Source organism: Armigeres subalbatus, chromosome 1 (genome assembly GCF_024139115.2).
Source record: "Armigeres subalbatus isolate Guangzhou_Male chromosome 1, GZ_Asu_2, whole genome shotgun sequence".
NCBI classification, from domain to species: domain Eukaryota; kingdom Metazoa; phylum Arthropoda; class Insecta; order Diptera; family Culicidae; genus Armigeres; species Armigeres subalbatus.
The window spans coordinates 106,305,841-106,329,076 of NC_085139.1; the positions used below are offsets into that span (position 1 = coordinate 106,305,841).

At 42.0% G+C, this 23,236-nt stretch overlaps 1 protein-coding gene across 1 annotated transcript in view; it reads left to right on the forward strand.

Moving 5' to 3' along the window:
- The window catches only part of LOC134204382 (unconventional myosin-Ia), a 58,456-nt gene that overhangs the window by 24,521 nt on the left and 10,699 nt on the right, over nucleotides 1–23,236 (forward strand). The window contains exons 4-12 of the mRNA XM_062679200.1: nucleotides 5,293–5,593; nucleotides 5,653–6,225; nucleotides 6,286–6,349; nucleotides 6,427–6,440; nucleotides 6,505–6,589; nucleotides 6,651–6,745; nucleotides 6,811–6,958; nucleotides 7,020–7,363; nucleotides 7,420–7,673. Of these exons, the coding sequence (XP_062535184.1) occupies nucleotides 5,293–5,593; nucleotides 5,653–6,225; nucleotides 6,286–6,349; nucleotides 6,427–6,440; nucleotides 6,505–6,589; nucleotides 6,651–6,745; nucleotides 6,811–6,958; nucleotides 7,020–7,363; nucleotides 7,420–7,673 (1,878 nt within the window). The remainder of the gene's footprint in view (nucleotides 1–5,292; nucleotides 5,594–5,652; nucleotides 6,226–6,285; nucleotides 6,350–6,426; nucleotides 6,441–6,504; nucleotides 6,590–6,650; nucleotides 6,746–6,810; nucleotides 6,959–7,019; nucleotides 7,364–7,419; nucleotides 7,674–23,236) is intronic.

Genomic DNA, 23,236 nt, shown 5'->3' on the forward strand with positions numbered 1-23,236 from the left:
TTTGATGGATTCGGAAAATGAGTGCCATTCGAGTCACATTGCCAGACAATATCGCGAAGGTTGAAATCACCCAATATAATTATGTTATCATAGGCTTCCATTTGAGATACAATCCAGTCCAACGAGGCCAGATGCATGTCAATTAGTGCATCGTTACTCATCATGTCTGGAGGAGTATAGATCACACACATGTAGATTGTGTTGTCTTGACCAGTAATTGCAACCCACAATTGTTCAACAGCAAAGCATTCTGGAGGATTCAAAATGCGAGATTTGATGCTAGAGCGAACAGCAAGTAAAACGCCACCACCGGTGCTTTTGCGACTATTTGAAGATGAGCGATCTTGGCGATACACAGTGAAAGTGTTGTCGAAAAGCTGACTGGAAGAAGTATTTCCATTCAGCCATGTTTCGGAAAAAGCATAGACATCATAAGAAGCATCGCTAACAGCCAACTTATAATTCGCGATCGAGCTGTTGATGCCTCCGACATTTTGGTAGTAGATGAGGACAGGCGAAGAGATGATTGCAGCCGATGTTGCATTCGGATCATTGCTCCGACGACAACTGGAATTAATATTTTTTACTGCAAGAGTGCTGTTCGAACTGTTTGTGTACTTGCCTGTGTGCTGAGTTTGGAAGCCTCTTTTTCATTTCTCGAACACAGGACCGGGATGACTGTCGGACGCTGGTTGGAAAGGCTCGACTGTGACGAGGGAATATGGGGCTTCCATGCGGCTTACAGGCGTGCATCCCGGTGTTGGAAAAGTGGCAGATGGTTGTTGTGAGCTTTGGGCAGTAATTTCATCAGAGCAGATGTTGTTCGAATAATGTTGGTACTTGCCTGAATGCATAGGCTGGAAGACCCCTACACCAAACCCATACACAGGACCAGGACGACTGATGAACGCTGGATGCATGGTCTCGACCGTGATGGGGGCTTCGGGGCTTCCAATGTGCTAGGTGTTATTGTGCGTCCTGGGTGTTGAGTGGGTCCGATGACATGTACATTGGGCTGATTCGGATCGTCCGGCGAAAGATGTGAAACATGTTTGCACTGAGAGTTGGAATTACAATTCAAAAACGGTGAAGCACAGACAAACAGACATAACACTCGTCAAATTTACATCGTTCACTGATTTACTGGTCAATTCAAATAATTATTATTTGGCCAATCGATCACTAGTGGCGCGCACATCGGATTCGCTCGAGTTCGACGTTTGCTCACTATCGCCATCTGGTTCGTGATTTGCCCAACTAACTGAAATCAACAGATATCGTTAGTGTTTAAACGACGATGAATTTGATGAGTGAATGTTTAATGTGTTATGTCTGTTTGTCTGTGGGTGAAGTATCTTCCGCGGCTTCGGCGAGACATATACCACTGTAAAACTTACCTGATGAAACAGGAAGTTCGGCCGAGTGGCATGTATGAAGCAACTTGAGGTGAACAGGTTGAGCAAAATCATTTTCCGAAAGACTTGCATTTCGACTTATTTTGTAGACGGTTATTGGATTACTGGGAGTCGTACCAGTGAGCCGTTTTTTGGATTTGGTTCAAACTCTCGTACAGTAATCCCTTCCAGCCAATAGAAGGAATCGCCAACAACATTTGAAACAGTTTTGCAGACAGTCACTTTGAAGGATACAAAGGACAAGTCATCAACGTTCTTGCCACGGGGGAGCTTTCACCATGGTTGGGTCGATGTTCGATATTTCTGCTACATACTGTTTAACTTCTTCTTCATTTTGGTCGGGCGAGAAAGGTGTCACGTAAAAGGATTCAAAATCTATGGTAGACTGCAAAACGTTTGCTACTTTCAATGGGATTGAACTTTGTTTGTCACGACGATTAGCTAACTGGTCTTCATTCTTGTCGGATTGTGTTAATCTTCTAGTGGTCTGTTGACGAGATGTTTTGTTGCTTGCTGTGTTCGCGCCCTTGTCAAATACAGCCGGTGTTGAAATATTGAAGCAAGGGTTGGTTTTATTGTTTCCGGAGTCAATTCGATTTGTGACGATTTGCACACGTTTGTTTGACCCCACCAAAAACTTATCCGGAACTTGTGCAAGAGAACTGTTTACCTCATCCAAGACTTCGAAAAACGACGTGTCGTCACAAAACCTGGAGCGGTTAATAGGGTCTTCAGCAGTGTCGTCTAAATTTAGCTCATCAATGCATCGCGAAAATGAGGTCTGATGTAACGAGTTATTGGTCGGCCTAGATTGTGGTTGAGCTCCAAACATTGATCGATTGATTTTTCGGAGATTTTTGCCATAGTTCCCTAGGCAAGTATCCATCGAATCTGTGCGAATGAGCAATTATCGTAATGCCCGCATGATGATTTTCTCACGGTCATACACGGCTGGTTCAAAGTTCAAGCGGCATGAATCGCAAAACCAAAACAGACCAGTTTTTGCACATCAAGATGCAAAATTTGATTTGGACAGTCCCACACAAGCGAAATGGAATGTCCTTCCGCATGATCCGCAATTAATTGCTCGACTTGAATCTAGAGGACTTGAGCATAGTTGACATGATTCCATCGTTTCAATTTTTTTTGCCGTATACTGTACCGTATGCAAAAGCTCTCCAGTGTAAGGAGGTGATATTATGTACCATATTATGTACCACATTGATCAAAATTCTCGAACGGTGGGTGCAGTTGACCTCCTCAAACGTCAAATCAGAGACTAACCCGCAGGAAAGCTGGCGGCCATTACCGATCGCGGAAAACTGGATAGCCGCTCGAAACGGGAACTACAGCTGGTAAACGAGGTTCGTTGGCAGGTTATTGAAGGGCGTTCCTCAACGAGTAGCTAGTTTGGGCTTACAGTGGCCGCTCGAAACGGGAACCCAAAACTGGTGGCCAAGATTCAGTGGTCGATTACGGGATGTCACCTCTCTAAACGAGTAGCTGGTTCGTGCTTGCAATGGCCGCTCGAGAGCGGAGGACGGAGTAGGCTGCACGGCTATTTGGTAGGGCGATGACTGAACGGGTACAATCATAATGGCGGCTACGGCGACCGACGCCGTTCCGGTTTCGGTAACCGACTTGGTCCGGAGACTAGAGCTGAAGTCTTCCTCGTACAAAAACTGCTGCACTATCTCGGTACTACCACGTTATCGGTCCAGTATCAAAGGGGCCCTCCTTAACCGTGCGGTAAGACGCACGGCTACAAAGCAAGACCATGCTGAGGGTGCTGGTTTTGGACGACAGAAACGACGCGCAGCACTAACACACGATCCTCTAAGCATTAATCAATTACCCATGCCCGGTGGCATATCCAAATAATGGAGGATCGCGCTTTGAACGATTGGAACGACACGCAGCACTCAGCAGTTATTTACCCGATGCACATAGGAGTACGCAGTGTAAAAGCGTGGCCAAAACTATGCTAATCATTTTGTCGGCTGTAAATGCATTCAATTAACAGCCAAAGCGTATTTTTTTGTTTTTGTGCTCTTTGTATTAAACTAGTAGTGAAGTATGACCACCGGCGGCGTCAGTTGTTGTTATTAGGTAGAGCACCACTGGGCGTAAGAACGCTGCCTTTGGAAACTACAGCGTGCTTGCGACGAGTGGTGTCCTCTTCTGACTCTGTCATTGATTATGATTTTTATGTTAATTTTCATTTTTGAATTATTACTTACTAAGATTTCCGAAGATTTGTTTGTTTGTTCACTTCGACCATATAAATTTGTCATCGGATAATGTTAAAGTCCCTGGATAATGTATTGATATTACAATCAATGGAGCAGATCAGATAAATTCGTTGCACTTCAGCCGCTTTATTTCTTAACAACCTTTTACATCCGAAAAATGCGTATGCTTTTCATCAAAATCTAACTCTTCTTTGAAAGCGAACCATTTTATGAGCTTTGTCGCTAAAATTATAAATATTTATTTTTTTCGCCTAGCTTCTCTTAGAAAAATTCACTATATTCAAATAAAAACAACTCACGATTGCGTGAGGATGCGTGAAATGTTTTTCATGGAGCTTATTGAGGAAACTCCAATCTTTCCAACGTTGACAATTTTGTTGCTTGATCGGACTTGGAACCTAATTAAAAGTTTAATTTTGTAAAGCATATTATTGTAAAAAAGGTAAAAAAAGGCTAGCAATTAATATAATCATTTTGGATCACCTAAAAACAATTTCAGATCGAAACATGCTTGGAAAGGATTTTACATACCCTCATTATTGGTGCCTATATTGATTTTCATCTTAAAAATCAATAAAAACCCAGAAAAACACGATAAAACATGAATATTTGTTCATGGACAGTTGCGATAAAACTAGCATGTAAATTATGGTGAAGTTTTAGCAGCCAGCATTGCTCACAAGTAATCAATATTGATCCAAAAATCCCAGGGCAATTTTGTATTACTATTTGAGAGTACAAAAACGAAAAATAATACGGAGATATCTAAAAATATTGTTTTTGACTTTTGGCCAGGATTTGGGCTGAAATACTCCTTAGTGCGATGGCTCTGTACTCACTCGCTCGATGGCTACTGCAAACTATTGAAGATCGCGCTTGTTTGGACCGGAGCGCAAAGCGCAGTGCATGCGCATGAGCCACCGAACACCATATCCATTCTATCGAACTGGTAATTTGACTGAAAAAATCGTTAGACTGTATAGTTAATCTGACCGAAAATGCCGTTCGGTAGGAATGTTCATTTGACAGAAAGAGCCATTTGGCCCGAAAATGTTCTTTCTGCAAAATAACTCTTTGGACCAAACGGCATTTTCTGCCAAATGACTTCACAGCAAAATGATCAATTCAGCCGAACGACCCTTTTCGCAGAAAATGCCATTTGGCCGAAATGGTTGTTTAGCAGAAAGGACATTTTGGGCCAAATGACTCTTTCTGCCAAATGACCATTCTTACCAAATAACATTTTTGGTCAAATGTTCTATTAGGTCAAACGACTTTCTCCGCCGAATGGGATTTTCAGTTAAATGACCTGTTAGGGCAAACAACTTGTTCAATCAAATTACCAGTTCGGCCAAATGTTTATTTTGGCTGTATGTCGCTTTCGGCCAAACTACATTTTCGTCCTGATAACTAATGCTAATGCTTCGTTTCATATCGTATAATTGATCAATACCGAGTAATTCTCGCACAACTGAAGGTCAAGGACAAGGTCATTTATGTTATGAATAGATTTAATTTGAACATTGAAATATAAAGTTCCTAACCTTACACATGACATAAGTTACATTTTTCCTGTTCGATTAAAAAAAACCCTAAAAAACAATTCTGTTATCATAACTTTCTAGGTTTGCACTCGCAAACTCAGCACACCAGTTCCTGCTCAACTACAATGAGGATCAGTGCATTGTCATGTCTGGCGAAAGTGGTGCTGGCAAAACCGAATCGTCCCGCATGATTGTCCACTTTTTAACACAGCTTTCGGAAATGCGTCGCAGCCGCACGCCGACCTTTTCACTTCGTGGATCGAATCCCAACTCGCGACAAACCACTCCGAAGCACTGTGGCATCGCGAGGGTGGGCTCGTCCTTCGAAAGTGGCACCGGTTCTAGTCGCCCAGATAGTATCATGAAATATAACACATCTAGGGTAAGTTTGAACTGGACGTGTCGGCACTAGTCATTGCATACTTATACTCTCACTTACAGAAATGTTCCCACGAGAAAACCGTTGAGTTCGACCTGATATCGCACCACAAAAGCTCGGAGAACTTAGCCCTGATGATGGGTGGCGGTGGAGTTGGCGTGATGGGAAGCACCCCGAAGTGCCTGAAGCATTCCAACCAATCCATCAGCAGGTCGACGGAAGCAAACGACTTCCCCACAAAGTCGACCCTCAAATCGGCTTTCGCTGCCTCTTCCTCATCCTCCTGTCCGAAGCACAACTGTGGCAGTGCCGGGAGTAGTCACTTGGATCTGCACCGCATGTGCGGATACTCGCCGTCGTTGCAGAAGCGGTGCAACCTTAGTCGCTGTTGTCACCAGAGCAGTACTCGATCCATCCACAAGTCATCCTCCTCGATAGCACTGACGTACGATCACAATAGCAGCTTGATGTCGCCATCCATACACCGCCGGCAGATCCTGAAGTCCATCACAAAAGAAGTGTACCTGAGGGATCTGGAATTGGCGAGGATGCGTGAAAGGTTGGCTCATGCTGAGCTATTTCTGGAAGCTTTGGGTAACGCATTCACGGTCAAGAACGCGAACTCTAGTCGGTTTGTGAGTATTCCTAATCGAGGTATGTCCTGAACCGTTGGTAATTCGGTCTCACTTTTTTAGGGGAAATTTTTTGACATCGAGTTTGACTACAAAGGTGATCCGATCGGAGGACACCTGACTTTGTGTAAGTATTAAATTTATCCACGTTCGTAACCAAATACTAACCATCTAATCTAATTATATCGCATTATGAACCAAAAGACATGTTGGAAAAGGTATTTTGAAGAAATTTACCGCTATATGAGTCATCTTTCTAAGTTAAATATTTGTCTGTTTTAGAACCGTGTAACGAGCCGAAGTTCAGGAGAACGAAATTTTCACATTTTCTACCAGTTATTAAGTGGTGCTGATATTCATTTACTCAGTAAGTATGCCTTTCACAAATTCTTGAGAATAATTATCAGATAATCACATCCAATTTTCAGAGTCTCTAAAACTTCAGCGCAATATCGATCGGTACGATTTGCTCAAATACAGCTTTACCAACGAAGAAGACCGGACTAATTTTGCCTTTACTAAGGTATTCTTTTGTCGAAGGATTTCTTCGAATAAGAATATTCACAACTTTTCTTATCCATCCAACAGCGCTCACTAGAAGTGATCGGTTTCAACCAGGAAGAAATATTCTCAATCTTTACAATCCTAGCCGTTGTGCTGAAACTGGGGAATCTTGTGTTCATTTCCACGACCAACATCGACGGCAGCGAGGGCTGCGAAATTTCCAACGAATATGGTAAGTATAATGCGGTCAGAAATTTAACTAACAATGCTCATGTGCCTTCAATCAACTCCAGAATTGGATGATATCGCGCAACTACTTCAGTTGGATAGTCATCTGCTGTTTCATTGTTTAACACGAGTTGGCGAGAGCTGGGAACAGATTGAAACGGATGGATCGGAGATCGATGCCGCCTATGCGGCCAAAATCAGGTTTGCTTTGTGTAGGACTTTGTACGGGAGGTTGTTCACGTTGGTAGCGGCAAGGATCAACGAACTGCTCAAACTAAAACAGCATGGGACGTTGAGTGCGATACGTGGGCGTACTATCGGTTTATTGGATTTCTACGGATTTGAAGTGTTGGAGAAGAATTCTTTCGAACAGTTTGCTATCAATTACTGCAACGAACGGTTACAGCAGGTAAGTGAACCTTCTTCAACAAGAACACGCTGCTTACAAAATTGTTACGATTTTAGCACTACGTGAAAAACGTGCTCAAATACCAGCAAGATCTTTACGTAGCGGAAGGTATCGAGTGGGTCAAAATTGACTTCTTCGATAATCAGGCTATCTGTGAACTGATCGACAAACCCTGTTTCGGAATTCTGCATTTGTTGGACGAACCACAGATAACAAACGATGGAATGTTACTCACCCGGCTGCATCAGTGTTGTGCAGGGCACACAAACTTCCTGGCTCGCGATTCAACGTTACCTGCCAACTGTTTTCAGTAAGTTCAACCCCTTTTTCCTTTTTTAATTTATTTTAAACATTGTTGCTGGTTGCTGTACATGGAGTCTTAGTGAATTATCTCTCTTTAATTCTACCGTTTATTTGGAAGGCTCATTTGTCTGAAAGCGTCACGTTTTTCAATACATTTTTTCATGATTCTTTCTTATAAACTATATATTCTTATATATAGTTTTCCCTAAATGCCCTCGTCATCCCAGTTAAGGCTGCCTTACACCTCGGGAAAATTTTCCGCCGGATTTTGGTCCCCGTGCATTTTAAATGGGGCCGGGATTTTTATTTTCCGTGCCCAAATCCCGAAAACATCGCATATGCAAAAATACTTGGGGAAAAAATCCGCGATCCAAATTCCCGAGGTGTGAGGCTACCTTTAAAAAGCGGCGCTCGTTAACTGGACTGATGTCCTAGCCCAGTTGGCAAATGATTGCTGTAGGTACGTGCTAATGTTCACATAATGTTGACATTCTTGGTGATATTTCACATCTATAACGAGACAAAAACTATTTTCTTGGGAGACAACAACGAGAGGAAGACATTCGAAAGGAATTAACGAGTTCGAATGGCGAGTTCGATTCTCGTTCCGGTCTAGGATGTTTTCAGATGGGAAACTTTCTCGACTCCCTGAGCATAGTGTATCCATTATACTTGCCACACAAAATACATATACTCATGCAATGGTGGGCATAGAAAAGCTTTCAATTCTAGACCAACATTTGAAAAGGGCGTAACAGCCAAAATTTATTCCTTCTGATTAAGGAGGAATACATTTTGGCTGTTACGCCCTTTTCAAGTGTCGGTCTAGAATTAATAACTGAGGAAATGCTAATAAGTTACTGATAGTTGCTAATAGTTGAAGAGCAGGCCAAGTTCCAGTTGGAATGTAGAGCCATTGAAGAAGAAGAAGACGAAGAAGAACGTGCAGGTTGACTGAGCTCAAAGTTTCTCCCATCCTGCTCGTTTCCATTTGTTGACAACAAAACGAGCAGAATTCGCGAATACGAAAGTAATGCCTCTACTCACTCTTATGGCAAAATCTCATTGCTATCTGTCAGACTGTGCGTGAAACATGGCCGCCAATCACCCCTTCTTGTCCTTCCACAGTAAAATCCCATAAGGAACTGTCAGACTGTGCGTGAAGAATTTACCTTCGTAGTCGCAAATGGGAGAAACTTTGAGCGACTACAGCCTGCTCACTAGACAGCACTATTGGCAAATAAAGGTTGCACGAAAAAGAAGAAGTCGAAGGATGATATTTGAAAAAAATTGCACGGGGAAGCATACGGAAAGTTTTTTAAAACTCTTCTCAAAAATTCTAGGAGTAATTAAATTAAAAACGGTTAGCAGTACGGAGTTGGACTTTCCTTCTACTGCATAATAAACGCCATTTTTCGATTTCAAATTTTATTTCGTGATATCACCCTTGATACACAGTACAAGCAAAGTCCAACCCCGTACTGCTTTCCGTTTTTAATTAAATTGCTTCTAGAATTTTTGAGAAGAGTTTAAAAAAAATTCCCGTATGCTTACCCGTGCATTTTTTTTCAAATATCATACTTCGACTTCTTCTTCTTCATGCAATCTTTAATCGCCAATTGAAATGGACACAGGGATTGAATCCAAAAGAGAACGAGCAAATTTCTCACTTATCATCTCTGTATACATTTATGATACGTAGCATACCGTGAGAGACTTTTTTCGAGAGCTGTCATGATGATGAACTGATTCGGGAGGCTATACCCCATGATACATTTATTTTATAGCTCCAAACGCAGGGGGACTCATCCTGATGATGCAATTCAACTTCCTTTACACAACTGAGCATAAAAATATGGTCGCTAACGCAAAACGAGCAAGATATCATCATTTCTTGGTGATGGCTGCCTATCCGATTCTATTTTTTCGCACTTGTATACAAGTTGCTATCATTATTATTTATTTATTCAGACTAAGGCCGAAGTGGCCTGTGCAGTATATAAGAGTCTTCTCCATTCGGCTCGGTCCATGGCTACACGTCGCCAACCACGCAGTCTACGGAGGGTCCGCAAGTCATCTTCCACCTGATCGATCCACCTTGCCCGCTGCGCACCTCGCCTTCTTGTGCCCGTCGGATCGTTGTCGAGAACCATTTTCACCGGGTTACTGTCCGACATTCTGGCTACGTGCCCGGCCCACCGCAGTCGTCCGATTTTCGCGGTGTGAACGATGGATGGTTCTCCCAACAGCTGATGCAACTCGTGGTTCATTCGCCTCCTCCACGTACCGTCCGCCATCTGCACCCCACCATAGATGGTACGCAGCACTTTCCTTTCGAAAACTCCAAGTGCGCGTTGGTCCTCCACGAGCATCGTCCAGGTCTCGTGTCCGTAGAGGACTACCGGTCTATTGAGCGTTTTGTAGATTGTCAGTTTGGTACGGCGGCGAACTCTATTCGATCCGTCTTGCAGAGTCCAAAGTATGTACGATTTCCAGCCACTATGCGTCTCCGAATTTCTCTGCTGGTATCATTTTCGGCAGTCACCAGTGAGCCCAAGTACACAAATTCTTCTACCACCTCGATTTCGTCACCACCGATGCAAACTCACGGTGGGTGGCTCACATTGTCTTCTCTTGAACCTCTTCCTATCATGTACTTCGTCTTCGACGTGTTGATGACTAGTCCGATCCGCTTGGCTTCCCTCTTCAGTCTGATGTAGGCTTCCTCCATCTTCTCAAAGTTACGTACCATAATATCTATGTCGTCGGCGAAGCCAAATAGCTGGACGGACTTATTGAAAATTGTGCCACTCGTGTTAATCCCTGCTCTTCGTATTACCCCTTCCAAAGCGATGTTGAATAGCAGACACGAAAGACCATCACCTTGCCGTAACCCTCTGCGGGTTTCGAAGGGACTCGAGAATGCCCCTGAAACTCGAACTACGCACATCACCCGATCCATCGTCGCTTTGATCAACCGTGTCAGTTTATCCGGAAAACCGTGTTCGTGCATTAGCTGCCATAGCTGGTCCCGATCGATTGTATCATATGCGGCTTTGAAGTCGATGAATAGATGGTGTGTGGGCACGTTGTGTTCGCGGCATTTCTGCAGTACTTGGCGAATGGCGAACACCTGGTCCGTGGTGGAGCGTTTGCCCATAAAACCCGCCTGGTACTGCCCCACGAACTCCATAGCAATTGGTGCTAGTCGACGGCATAAAATTTGGGAGAGTACCTTGTAGGCGGTGTTCAGCAATGTGATTGCACGGTAGTTGCTACAATCCAGCTTATCGCCCTTTTTGTAGATGGGACACACGACACCTTCCATCCACTCCTGCGGCAAAACTTCCTGCTCCCAAATCTTGGTAATGACCCAGTGCAGCGCTCTAGCCAGTGCCTCACCACCGTGTTTAAATAGCTCTCCTGGTAGTTGGTCAACTCCAGGGGCTTTGTTGTTCTTCAGCCGGCCAATCTCCTCCTGAATTTCCTAAAGATCCGGAGCCGGTAGAATTATATCCTGTGCGCGTGCCCCCAGGTCCATCACCATACCGCCATCTTCGTCTGCTACATCGCCATTCAGGTGCTCTTCGTAGTGCTGCCGCCACCTTTGGATCACCTCACGCTCGTTCATAAGAAGGTTCCCGTTTATGTCCTTACACATATCGGGCTGTGGCACGTGGCCCTTACGTGAACGGTTCAACTTCTCATAGAACTTACGTGTGTTATTAGCGCGGTACAGTTGCTCCGCCTCTTCACGGTCTCGATCTTCCTACTGACGCTTTTTCCTCCGGAAAATCGAGTTTTGTCTGTTCCGCGCCTGTTTATATCGTGCCTCGTTTACCCTCGTGCGGTGTTGCAGCAATCTCGCCCATGCTGCATTCTTCTCTTCTACTAACTGCTCACATTCGCCGTCATACCAGTCGTTCCTCTGATCCGGGGGCACCGTGCCAAGTGCAGCGGTTGCGGTGCTACCAATGGCGATCGAATATCTCTCCAGCCATCTTCAAGAGACGCTGCGCCTAGCTGCTCTTCCGTTGGGAGTGCCACTTCCAGCTGCTGCACGTATTCTTGGGCTAGTCTACCGTCTTGTAGCCGCCCAATGTTACGCCGCGGCGTCCGACTTCGACGCGTGTTGTACACCGTCGAGAGTTTTGAGCGCAGGCATACTGCAACGAGGTAGTGGTCGGATTCAATATTCGCACTGCGGTAAGTGCGGACGTTCGTGATGTCGGAGAAGAATTTACCGTCGATTAGAACGTGGTCGATTTGGTTTTCCGTTTCTTGGTTAGGTGATCTCCATGTGGCCTTGTGGATATTTTTGCGGGGAAAGAAGGTGCTTCGGACTACCATTCCGCGGGAGGCTGCGAAGTTTATGCATCGTTGGCCGTTGTCATTCGATACGGTGTGCAGACTATCCGGTCCGATGACCGGTCTATACATTTCCTCCCTTCCTACCTGAGCGTTCATGTCACCGATGATGATTTTGACGTCCCGCAGTGGGCATCCATCGTATGTCTGCTCCAGCTGTGCGTAGAACGCTTCTTTCTCGTCGTCGGGTCTCCCTTCATGTGGGCAGTGCACGTTGATGATGCTATAGTTGAAGAAACGGCCTTTAATCCTCAGCTTGCACATCCTTGCGTTGATTGGCTGCCACCCAATCACGCGTTGGCGCATCTTACCCAGCACTATGAATCCGGTTCCCAGCTCGTTGGTGGTGCCACAGCTTTGGTAGAAGGTAGCCGCTCGATGCCCGCTTTTCCACACTTTCTGTCCTGTCCAGCAAATCTCCTGCAGCGCCACGACGTCGAAGTTGCGGGGATGTAATTCATCGTAGATCATCCTGTCGCAACTTGCGAAACCTAGCGACTTGCAGTTCCATGTTCCAAGCTTCCAATCGTGATCCTTTATTCGTCGCCTAGGTCTTTGCCGATTATATCGAGTCGCATTATCTCTTATATTGTTCGTAATGATTGGTTTTCTAGGCGGCTTATTGGGCCTGCGCAAACCTCCTGTCTCGTCGGAGGGCCGTCGTGTCAGGGCTGTTTAGTGTCCCACCTAACACCAGGACTTGGGCTTGTGCGCTTTGAGCGGCACACGGTCGCTTTGGTGGGGCCTACTTGCGGATACATGCAGCTTTTTATAGAGGTTTATACACGGACAGAAAACTGTTTACATTGAATTAAAAAATGGGATTGTTGCTTTAACTGTTAACATTTAATTGAAAATATGACAAATATTATTGTTTTAACAAGATTTGGTAACATAATATCAATAACGAAATATTATTGTTTCAACAATACTGTTTGAAATGAGCTTTTGAGAAAGCTCAAGTTATGTCAATTCACACATTTGAAAAGATCCTCAGTAGGTATTTATTTGTGGATGTTTTTGACCATGGTTTCTTTGATATAAAATTGCACTAACCGTTCAATGGTTGTAACGTTTGTAATGCATTTTAGACGACAGTGCTAATTTAAGACAAGGCGAGTGAATTAGACAAGTCGCTTGAATTGAACGCTCAAACGCCTTTTCACAGCTCAATTGAATAAAAAGAAAGTTGAACATGTTTACCTTTTTGCCAGTCAATTGAAATCAATTGAGTTTAAAAAAAGGTTGTTAGTTGGCATTATATACAGGAGATTTGACAACTGATCGAAAAAAATACAATTCTATATGTCGGCTGGCCATGTACGTTTTTGTGTAAAAAATAGATAATCTTTTCCAAAATTATAATGATTCGTATCCTTTATGTGGGAAGTGTCAATAAGCTCAATAATAATATTTGGTTCGCAAAGTGTTTATAATGGTGTTTAATAACCCCAGTAGCATTTTAGTTTTATGCTGGTTTTATAAAATTCATGTAGAGCAAATAATGGTTTTCATCGCCGTAATAAAACTAAAAGTGATACTTGAAAGAGCAGCATTTCTCTTAACGGGATTAATGATAGCCATATTGGAAACGAAGAAGCACTTCCTAGCCAGTGAAAATTCTTCTTCTTTCTTCTTCTTATTGGCATTACATCCCCATACTGGGACAGAGGCGCCTCGCAGCTTAGTGTTCATTAAGCACTTCCACAGTTATTAACTGCGAGGTTTCTAAGCCAAGTTACCATTTTTGCTTTCGTATATCATGAGACTAACACGATGATCGATGATACTTTTATGCCCAGGGAAGTCGAGACCATTTCCAATCCGAAAATTGCCTAGACCGGCACCGGGAATCGAACCAAGCCACCCTCAGCATGGTCTTGCTTTATAGCCGCGCGTCTCACCGCCCGGCTAAGGAGGGCCCCTTATTATCCTAAATTATCACTGACATTAATGATTTTACCGCGCAAAATACATTTTCTGTCATATGTTTCGATTTACGATCTATATTGGGGCGGGGTGCCAACAGATTCAGTGGCGATTCGCGGTATGGTTCTTACAGAAATATCGAACATATTTTTGCTCTGTAGCCGCAGGGCCGCAGTCTAATCAATTTCCCGTCAAACATAAGATGATAAAATATATATGTTTCGAAAAAAAAATATAGGCGTTCTGAAATGTTCGACTTGATTTTAGTGTAAGTGTAAACAATCGCGTGACACAATTTGAAAAAATTTCGAAATTTTTATAGTGATTGCGAGGGATATTTTCCTATATCAAGGTACGTTTTGTATATTTTTCTAGCAATGCAGGAAAATGTTTAAATCTGCTTATTTCTTTTACTATTGCAGCAATTTGAAGGTCTAGAGAAACTACTTTCCGCAGTGGTGGAATTCTACGCCTTTGCTCGCAAGGCCAAGACCCCTAAATGCATGAGGAATTAACAAATAAAAAATCGTTCAATGCATGTTAAAAAGGTAAGTGAAATAACTTCACAATCAAGCAAATTAATTATGTGTATTATGTTCCTTATTACAAATGCAAAAATTGTTTTTTCAGCTTGGCGAATGTTGGTTCCATCCCTACCCTTCTGGCACTGAGGTGGAAATTGAAAGCTAAAAAAAGTGAAAAAATATTGTAAAATTTATAGACTCTAGATATTTGAAAATATAAAAATAAACATAATACATAAATGATTATTAAAATCTATCAAAATAAACAAATAGAAAATCTGTTTAATTCAAAAAAATATGACTTTTGAATCAAACATCAATCTCTTGTTGAATCAAACAGATCTCTTGTTGAATCAACAATACTATTTTTATCAATCGAAGCTTTCATAAGAGCTTTATAAAGTTCGAGCTTACGGAGCTCTTTTGAAAACAACAATAATGGATTGTTGAAACAACAATAATTCTTATTACCGCCAAAACAATGCGAAATTCTTTTTGAATTTATGTCAAATATTATTGTTTTTAAAATAGTTTTTTCTGCGTGTATCCCGGGATTCGGGATGAAAATTCTTGTATATCCCGGGATCCCAGGAATTTTCGATGTTTTAAAAACATTATCTTTTGTTTTGAAAAAGTTTTTTTTTCGAAATTAGGGATAAAGTTCATATTTTAGGAAGGCTAGATGATACATAATTCCAATTAAAACTAAATTCAATTTCAATTTAAATCGATCCTTGGTCTGACTTCAAAAAGCAAATAGCATTTGCGTTTGTATCAGAAAGTAGGTTTTCTACAAAAATGAAGATGCACAGTGGAATCGCACTGGGACCATAAGCTCACGAGTCACCACGAAAACACAATAGTAGAGTTCCCTATACTTCATAGCAGGTTACTGACCGATACTTCTACCAGCAGTTACAGCTCCCCCTATTCATCAACGGGTTATAGACCCAGAAATGGTTCCAGATCTACAACTTATTGTCGATAAACTAGTCCCAAATACTTAATCAAAGACCAACTAATAAAGTACCGTCGTCAGGGGGACAATGGGTCTGGGAGTAAGAATGGGTCAGAGCCTTCACCGACAGTCTGGAGGTCGGATGACAAAATCGTTCAAAAAGGTCTACCCATGATTAACGCAGCCAATTCATGATTGGCACCACGCGACTTATACAACCGATTCACGGAACCCGTACTGCGATTACGTCAAAGATTAGTTATTGTCGTCGGGGGTGACAATGGGGGTGGCAATGGGTCACTGTTTCAACTACATAGAATGCTTGTAGAATAGAGTTAATATATCTGAGGACAAGAAAACTTAATTATAATCATATAATTAAGTTTTCTTGTCTTCTTTCTTCTTCTTATTGGCATTACATCCCCACACTGGGACAGAGCCGCCTCGCAGCGTAGTTATCATTAAGCTCTTCCACTGTTATTGATTGCGAGGTTTCTAAGCCAAGTTACCATTTTTGCATCTTTATATCATGAGGCTAACACGATGATACTTTTATGCCCAGGGAAGTCGAGACAATTTCCAATCCGAAAATTTCCTAGACCGGCACCGGGAATCGAACCCAGCCACCCTCAGCATGGTCTTGCTTTGTAGCCGCGCATCTTACCGCACGGCGAAGGAGGGTTTTCTTGTCCTCAGATATATTAAATCTATTCTACAAGCATTCTATGTAGTTGAAACAGTGACCCATTGTCACCCCCGACGACAATAACTAATCTTTGACGTAATCGCAGTACGGGATCCATGAATCGGTTGTATAAGTCGCGTGGTGCCATTCATGAATTGGCTGCGTTAATCATAGGTAGCGTCGTACCGAATTTATCGGGGCAGGTCAGCAAAAGTCTAGAAGTCTAGAAGTCTAGAAGAAGAAGAAGAGTTTTAATCCAAAACTTTCAGAAGCTGGTCAGCAGAAGTCCTGAAGGAACTCGGACCAAAACATAAACATAGGGGACAAAGAGCTCAGGATGAATAGCTTGGTGTTAGGAGGGCCGAGGAGATGAAGGAGGCGTGCACACTATGTAATGAAAATTAAATTACGCGTAAAATAAAATTGCAAAATAAAATAAAATAGAAAGACAGATACAAACTTTATTTGATGTATTAAAACTATTTTCACATCAATCAATAAATTAAATCAAATAAGATTTAAAATTAAATGTTTACTTTTAGACCTTTTTTATGCTTCAGATATGTGCATCAAAATGAATGTAAATTTACAAAATATTTCAGGCTGTGTAGAGAATTGCAGAAATATGTATCGGATAGTGTGCGACTCCTAGTTGTAGACGGAAGATAAGTCACGATGTGTTTGTCCGAAGAGGCTTATGTTCAAAAAATCAGTATCTCTAAAACACTCACTACGCGAAAGTATAGGTTTTCCTCTTTCACGTAGGTGCATTTTTAAAATGTTCTATCGGAGGTCATTTTTCCATACATTTTTGGGGGGGTTAAATCGGCTATCATTTGAGATTTATATGGAATTTGCACCAAAAATAGTGAAACAAATAAAAATTGTTCTAGATTCCCCGATAGAACATTTTAGTTTACCCACTACAATATGAAAGAGGAGAGCATCTACTTTCACGTGGTGGGTGTTTCAGAGATACTGATTTTTGAAAAATAATGTTTCCCCATAGACGCACCTTGAAGTAGGAATAATGCACCAGTTAGATGTATCTGCTCTTTTGTAATATCAAGGAATATTGTTAGCTAGCGATATATTGTAGATAATTGTTGTTTAAATATAAGAGAGCTGCAGTTGCTGGCAGAAGTATCAGTCAGTAGACCGCCACAGGGTAAAGAAAACTCTAATCTTGTGTTTTCTTTGTGAGAAATTCCCCTTGGCGTTGGGCGTTCAATGCAAATATAAATTGTGAGTATAAACGGTATAAACACTATTAGTAAGCCTGAAGTAAAAAAAGATTTTTTGTCCCGGGTATCCCGGGATTTTCGGGATTTCAAAAATCATAAACTCTGTAGAAGGAGTGGTGTTTTTTATCCCGAAAACCACCCTTCCATATCGATTTGTCCAATCGTTGCGGATTATTTTGAAATCAGAAAAATTAAGGTTTACATCTGGTGTTCGCCATGTTTCACATAAAGCAAAAACATTGCATTATAATTTGTTAGCTAAAAATTTAAAAAAGTCTAATTTTGGAAGAATACTCCAGGAGGTGTATGTTTGAAGTAAACTGCTTCAGGAGAGGAGTCAGATTTAGGAAGAACAGCTTTTACAGCGGTGTCGAAAGCATTAAAGAAGTTGAGGATGAGCTCCACATGAGCGCTTGGAGGTTGTTCTGTTTGCTCTTTATGCTCCCTTTCTAGCTAATAAATCGAAAAAATGGGGCATCTGGGATTTTATATATTCCCATAAGAGTAAGAAAAATCTCGTTCATCCTGATGTGAAATCACAAAAGCTGCACATTTTTGAGTATTTCCACCCGTTGTGCAATTGACCATATTTGATTAGGGCTCACTTTCACTTGGCTTTTTCGAGATTCGCTGGCTCTGCTTTTTTTCTTCGTTGAGCCATTGAAAATAAAAGGAATCCCATTTCCAACTTCGGAGTCAGAACTATCTTGAACGCCCATAGGAAGAGACGAGTAGATGATGTCAAAAACAACGCGGACCCAGAGAAGGTGACGCAGAAAGAATCAGACTAGGAATAAAGGTTCCCTCAGACTTAAGCGATTTAATCTAGACAGCTAGTCGCCACGATTCTAACGTTCGGCCGCTACAGGCAATGTCGACGTCGAAAGCATTCGTGGCCTTATACAGTTACTTGCACTAGAGGGTAACTTCCGCCTGAACGACCTTACCTTGACGCCGTCACCCTATACACTCAGTTTTAATTTCTGCAGCTCGGCAAAAACTAGCACAGCCGTGTGCCCAGAAGAATATAAACCGATATCCCGGCAAATATGTCGTTTTTTAGCTGATTCTCGACAAATTATTTGCTGATTTTCATTAATTTTGACAGAAATTTCGGCAAAAATCATGTTTACTGGGGCTCGGCTGTGCGAATCTCGTTAAAAGTAGAACAAATTGCTGAGATCCCGGTAATAAAATTAAGTGTGCAAACCTCTTGGGCCAGCTTCTTATAGTCCGTCCTGCTAACTTGCGCTTTACGTTTCAGAACGAAGAGCATTTCACCAATCTTGATGCGTCCGACGCTTCGTACGTCCTGACCCGGCGCTTAAAGCTTTTTGGCCGTCCGCATCGATCTAAGGACTTCGGCATCCATATCCTTATCAGTTTTCACCAATAAGGCCTCGCCTCTGTCCTTAGCTTTCTTTGCGTGTCGAGATGCGTTTGACTTCCGCTTTGCCCTACTGACCAGCTGCCAGGGATTTCCGATCCGTTGTGTCAATGACACCGGCCGGGACCTTGGTCTGCTCCGTCCAGACATATTGACCTTTTTAGTCGCACGTCGTTTGGCTTTGCTCTGAGCGCCTTCGCTGGATTGATGGCTGGGCCGTTTCGGTTAGACGCAGCCTTTTCCTCAGGGCCGTCAGGTCAGGACCATAGTCGCTCATTCAAGGAAGGAGAAGGCATTGGTTTGGGCACCTTTGTCGACCTTCTAGTTTCCCATCACCCGCCTGGTAAAAGCGTCCTGCAACCTCATTGCGCATCTTCTTTCGAGAGCTCTTTCGTATGCAAATTTGCATGGCTTGTTCGTTTTGAGTCGAGGTGCGCAATGCCACCCCTGTTCTTGTCTTGCGACTCGAAGCCTGGCGGAGCTGAGGTTCTGTTTCAGATGGTTAGCCTTTCGCTTACGAATTCGATAATATCAAGGACCTGCTCGTCGACCACCCGCATCCCGGATAGTGGCCCACCGGACGTGCTGATAGGGCTATACTCCATCACTGCTGGGGAGACTCTGGTGCTGCAATGCCACGGTTTTAGAAGACGGAAGACAGCCTAGCCATTAGCCCACTCACCGTTTCAAGTCAGTGTCATCCGACTATACTAAGAGGTATTTATAATGTCAGACTTCCAGGCCTCGTTTTCACAAGATTATGATATCCATGACCAAGTTCTTTAACACGCGTATGCACAATAGGGATACACTAAATTTGTTCTCATGTTCCAGTCCAGGTGATGTCTTTCATATATTATTTCAATATTTCCATTATTACTGGATGGATAGATATGATTTTCGGTAACGAGAAATCAGTATATCCCAAAATTTTATTTTTCTCAATCCGTTGGTTTACTTTCACAGCTCTTACGAAAAAAGGAACGGCTCTAGACATAATATTTTGTAATGTCAAGAAACAAGAAGATATTAGAGTTTATCCCGGGACAAACAACCCCAGGATTTGTGATATTTCGGGATTTTCCGAATCCCGGAAATTATTTCTTAAAATCCCGAACATCCCGGGAAACACGGGACAATCAAAAACAACTAATGAAGTTCAAGAAACCAATCAATTAAGTTTACTTGAAAAGTAGTTGTAATAGGAAATCTCTCACCTGCTGGTTGAGTGTACCGATAGCGAGCGTATATTCCCGACCAGTGGCTCCGGGAGAGGGTGGGACAGGTAGGACATGTCCTACGAATCCATTTTCATGGAGGTGACAATTAAAGTATTGTCCTTTACATGATCTGTGGTAAGAACATATTTATTTATTTATTTATTTATTTTATTTATTTATTAACAATTACCGTATAGCAACATAAATAATCACATATTGATTTTCAATGCTTATGCTACTATGCAACATCTAATACCAATAACTACATACTGAATAAGATATTTAGATTCCGCTTAAATAAAGAAAAACTTCTTTCGCACCTATGATTCCTAGGTAAATCGTTCCAAATTCTTATAGCTCGTAGGCGGAAGGAGTCTCTTAAACTGTTTGTGAAACATCTAGGAACGATAAGTAACGAACCTCGCGAAGAACGAGTATATCTAAAAAATCTCGAAGATAAATTGAGAGTTGTTAATAATTTTGAATGTTTGGATACAGGTTCTAAACTTTAAATGATTTGTAAAATCAGTTCCAAGAATGGCCTTTCTATAATTGGATAAATGATCAAACTTTTTCAGATTAAAAGCATATCGTGTAGCAGCGTTGAATACTTGATTTAGTTTTTCGTGTTTTTTAGTTACAAGGCCAAACAAAATATCACCATAATCAAACAGTGGAACTAAAAGAGACCTGACCAGTTGAATCCGGATATGTTGGGGAGTACACCGTCTCAATAATACAAGCGAGTGTAAGGCATTATAAATTTTACTGCACAGACCGCATCGTGCTTTCGTGCTGTGCGGTTCTTTCTCTCTTTGCGGAAGGAAGTTTTTAATACTACCCGAAGCTATTTTAATTTCAACGGTGCTTCTTAGCGCTATTTGTACCCACTGATCCCGTTACGATCTTTGCAAGGACCCGTGCCTTCGTTTTACGTTGGACCCGTTTGCGGAAGTAAAATTCCGACAAGCGGTGGTAATCCTGCAGGGACACCGTTCTGGGAAAAAACCTCTTAGAAGGTCACGTCTCCACGCTCAGCAATGAGTATTGACAAAAACAAGAGGAAGGGGGAGTCTCTGAATTCTCCACTTCCTTCAAAGAAACAAGGTTTCAAGACCGTCCTGCCCAAGCGCGGAAAAAATAGAAGGAAGCTGGAGAATTCAGATATTCCTTCTAACTCTAATATCGGAAATAATTCTTCTCCAATCGAACTGAGCAATCAGTTCGATTTGATTAATGATGAATTTGAGCAAATCGAATCTACCTCTAGCCCAGGTGATTCGATTCATGCGAAAAAGCAAAGGATTCCGCCAATTGTGGTATCTGTTGCCGAGTTTTCTGGCTTCCGGAATGAGATTTTGAGTAACCTTCAGGGGATCAAGGTTTCATTTCAGATTGCTAGGAAGGGTGACTGCCGCGTTTTGCCGGGATCCTTTGACGATCGCAAACGCCTTCTTCACTATTTAACTGAGAAGCGCCATAAATTCTTCACATACGACGACAAAACTGAGCGATTGTTCAAAGTCGTCTTGAAAGGTCTCCCCAGTGATGACAAATCACTGGATGAGATTAAAATTGAAATTTCTCAATTACTTGGATTATCACCAGTCCAAGTAATTAAGATGAAAAAGAAATCCCATTCTGGTACTTCCCAGAGGGGCATTTCTCAAGAATTTTATTTAGTTCATTTTAACAAAAGTGAACTAAATAATATGAAAAGCTTGGAAAAGGCCTGTATTATGTCTCATGTCCGTGTTACATGGGAACATTTACGCAGGCCTGGGGGAAATTTCCAAAACCCTACCCAGTGCCGTAAGTGCCAAAAGTGGGGTCATGGAACCAAACATTGTCACATGGATGCTAAATGCATGATTTGTGGTGGAACCTCTCACGCCAAGGATGCATGTCCTGTGAGAGAAGATTCCAATAAATTTAAGTGCGCAAACTGTGGGGGCAATCATAAATCCAATTTCTGGGAATGCCCTTCACGCAAAAAGTTTTGAATTCCCGTGCAAAATTGATGACGGAAATTCCAATCGGATCCCAGATTCGACGGGTAGAAATTTTTCAAACGCTCAAATTTCGAAACCGGTTACCGGTCGAGCAATTCATACCCACCACAATTCACAAACAAATTTTGCCGCTCGTCAACGGGTAGCAAGCACTTCAGTAAATTCCAATTTTTCGAATGTACCTACGTATGCAAACATCGCTGCTGGTAGACAAAATTTCTCTTCTCAAAATGAGGTTTATACCCATGTCCCAACGGAAAATAATGGTCATGTTGCCGATTCAGGTAGCATGACTGCTTCCGATTTTGATTTTTAACTGAACAATTGCATCACATGATTGATGCAATGTTCAAAGCAAATACCATTCCTGAAGCTGTTCAGGTTGGTATAAAGTACACACAAAAATTGTTATCGGACTCCGTTTCAATGGATCCAAATAATTGTGTGAAAGTTCTAAATTGGAATGCCCGCTCTCTAAAGGGTAAGGAAGATGAATTATTCAACTTCCTTTCAGTTCATAATGTGCATATTGCCATTATAACTGAAACGTATTTAAAACCAGGACTCTCCATTAAAAGAGATCCAAACTATTTTATCTACAGAAATGATCGTCTTGACAGCGCCTGTGGTGGGGTCGCCATTGTCATTAATAGACGTATCAAACATAAATTATTTTCTTCGTTTGAAACCAAAGTTTTTGAAACCTTGGGAGTTTCTGTTGAAACAAATTTTGGACAATTTTCCTTCATTGCAGCCTACTTGCCTTTTCAATGCAATGGGCAGCAAAAGAATTTGTTGAAAGCTGATCTTCAAATTCTGACTCGCAACAAATCAAAATTCTTCGTAATTGGTGACTTCAATGCCAAACACCGTTCATGGAATAATGCACAAAGCAATTCCAATGGTAAAATTTTATTTGAAGATTGTTCTGCGGGATATTATACTATTCAATATCCCAATGGACCAACTTGTTTTTCTTCCAGTCGAAATCCTTCTACAATTGATTTAGTTTTAACGGATTCAAGTCAGCTGTGTGGTCAATTGGTAACTCATGCTGACTTTGACTCTGATCACCTTCCTGTGACATTTGAAATCTCACAAGAAGCCATTTATAATCCAATCAGCTCTACTTTTAATTATCATAGAGCTGATTGGGATTTATATAAAACGTATATCGATAGGAATTTTGATGTTGATATTCCTCTCGATACCAAAAGTGATATTGATAATGCTCTCGTATCTT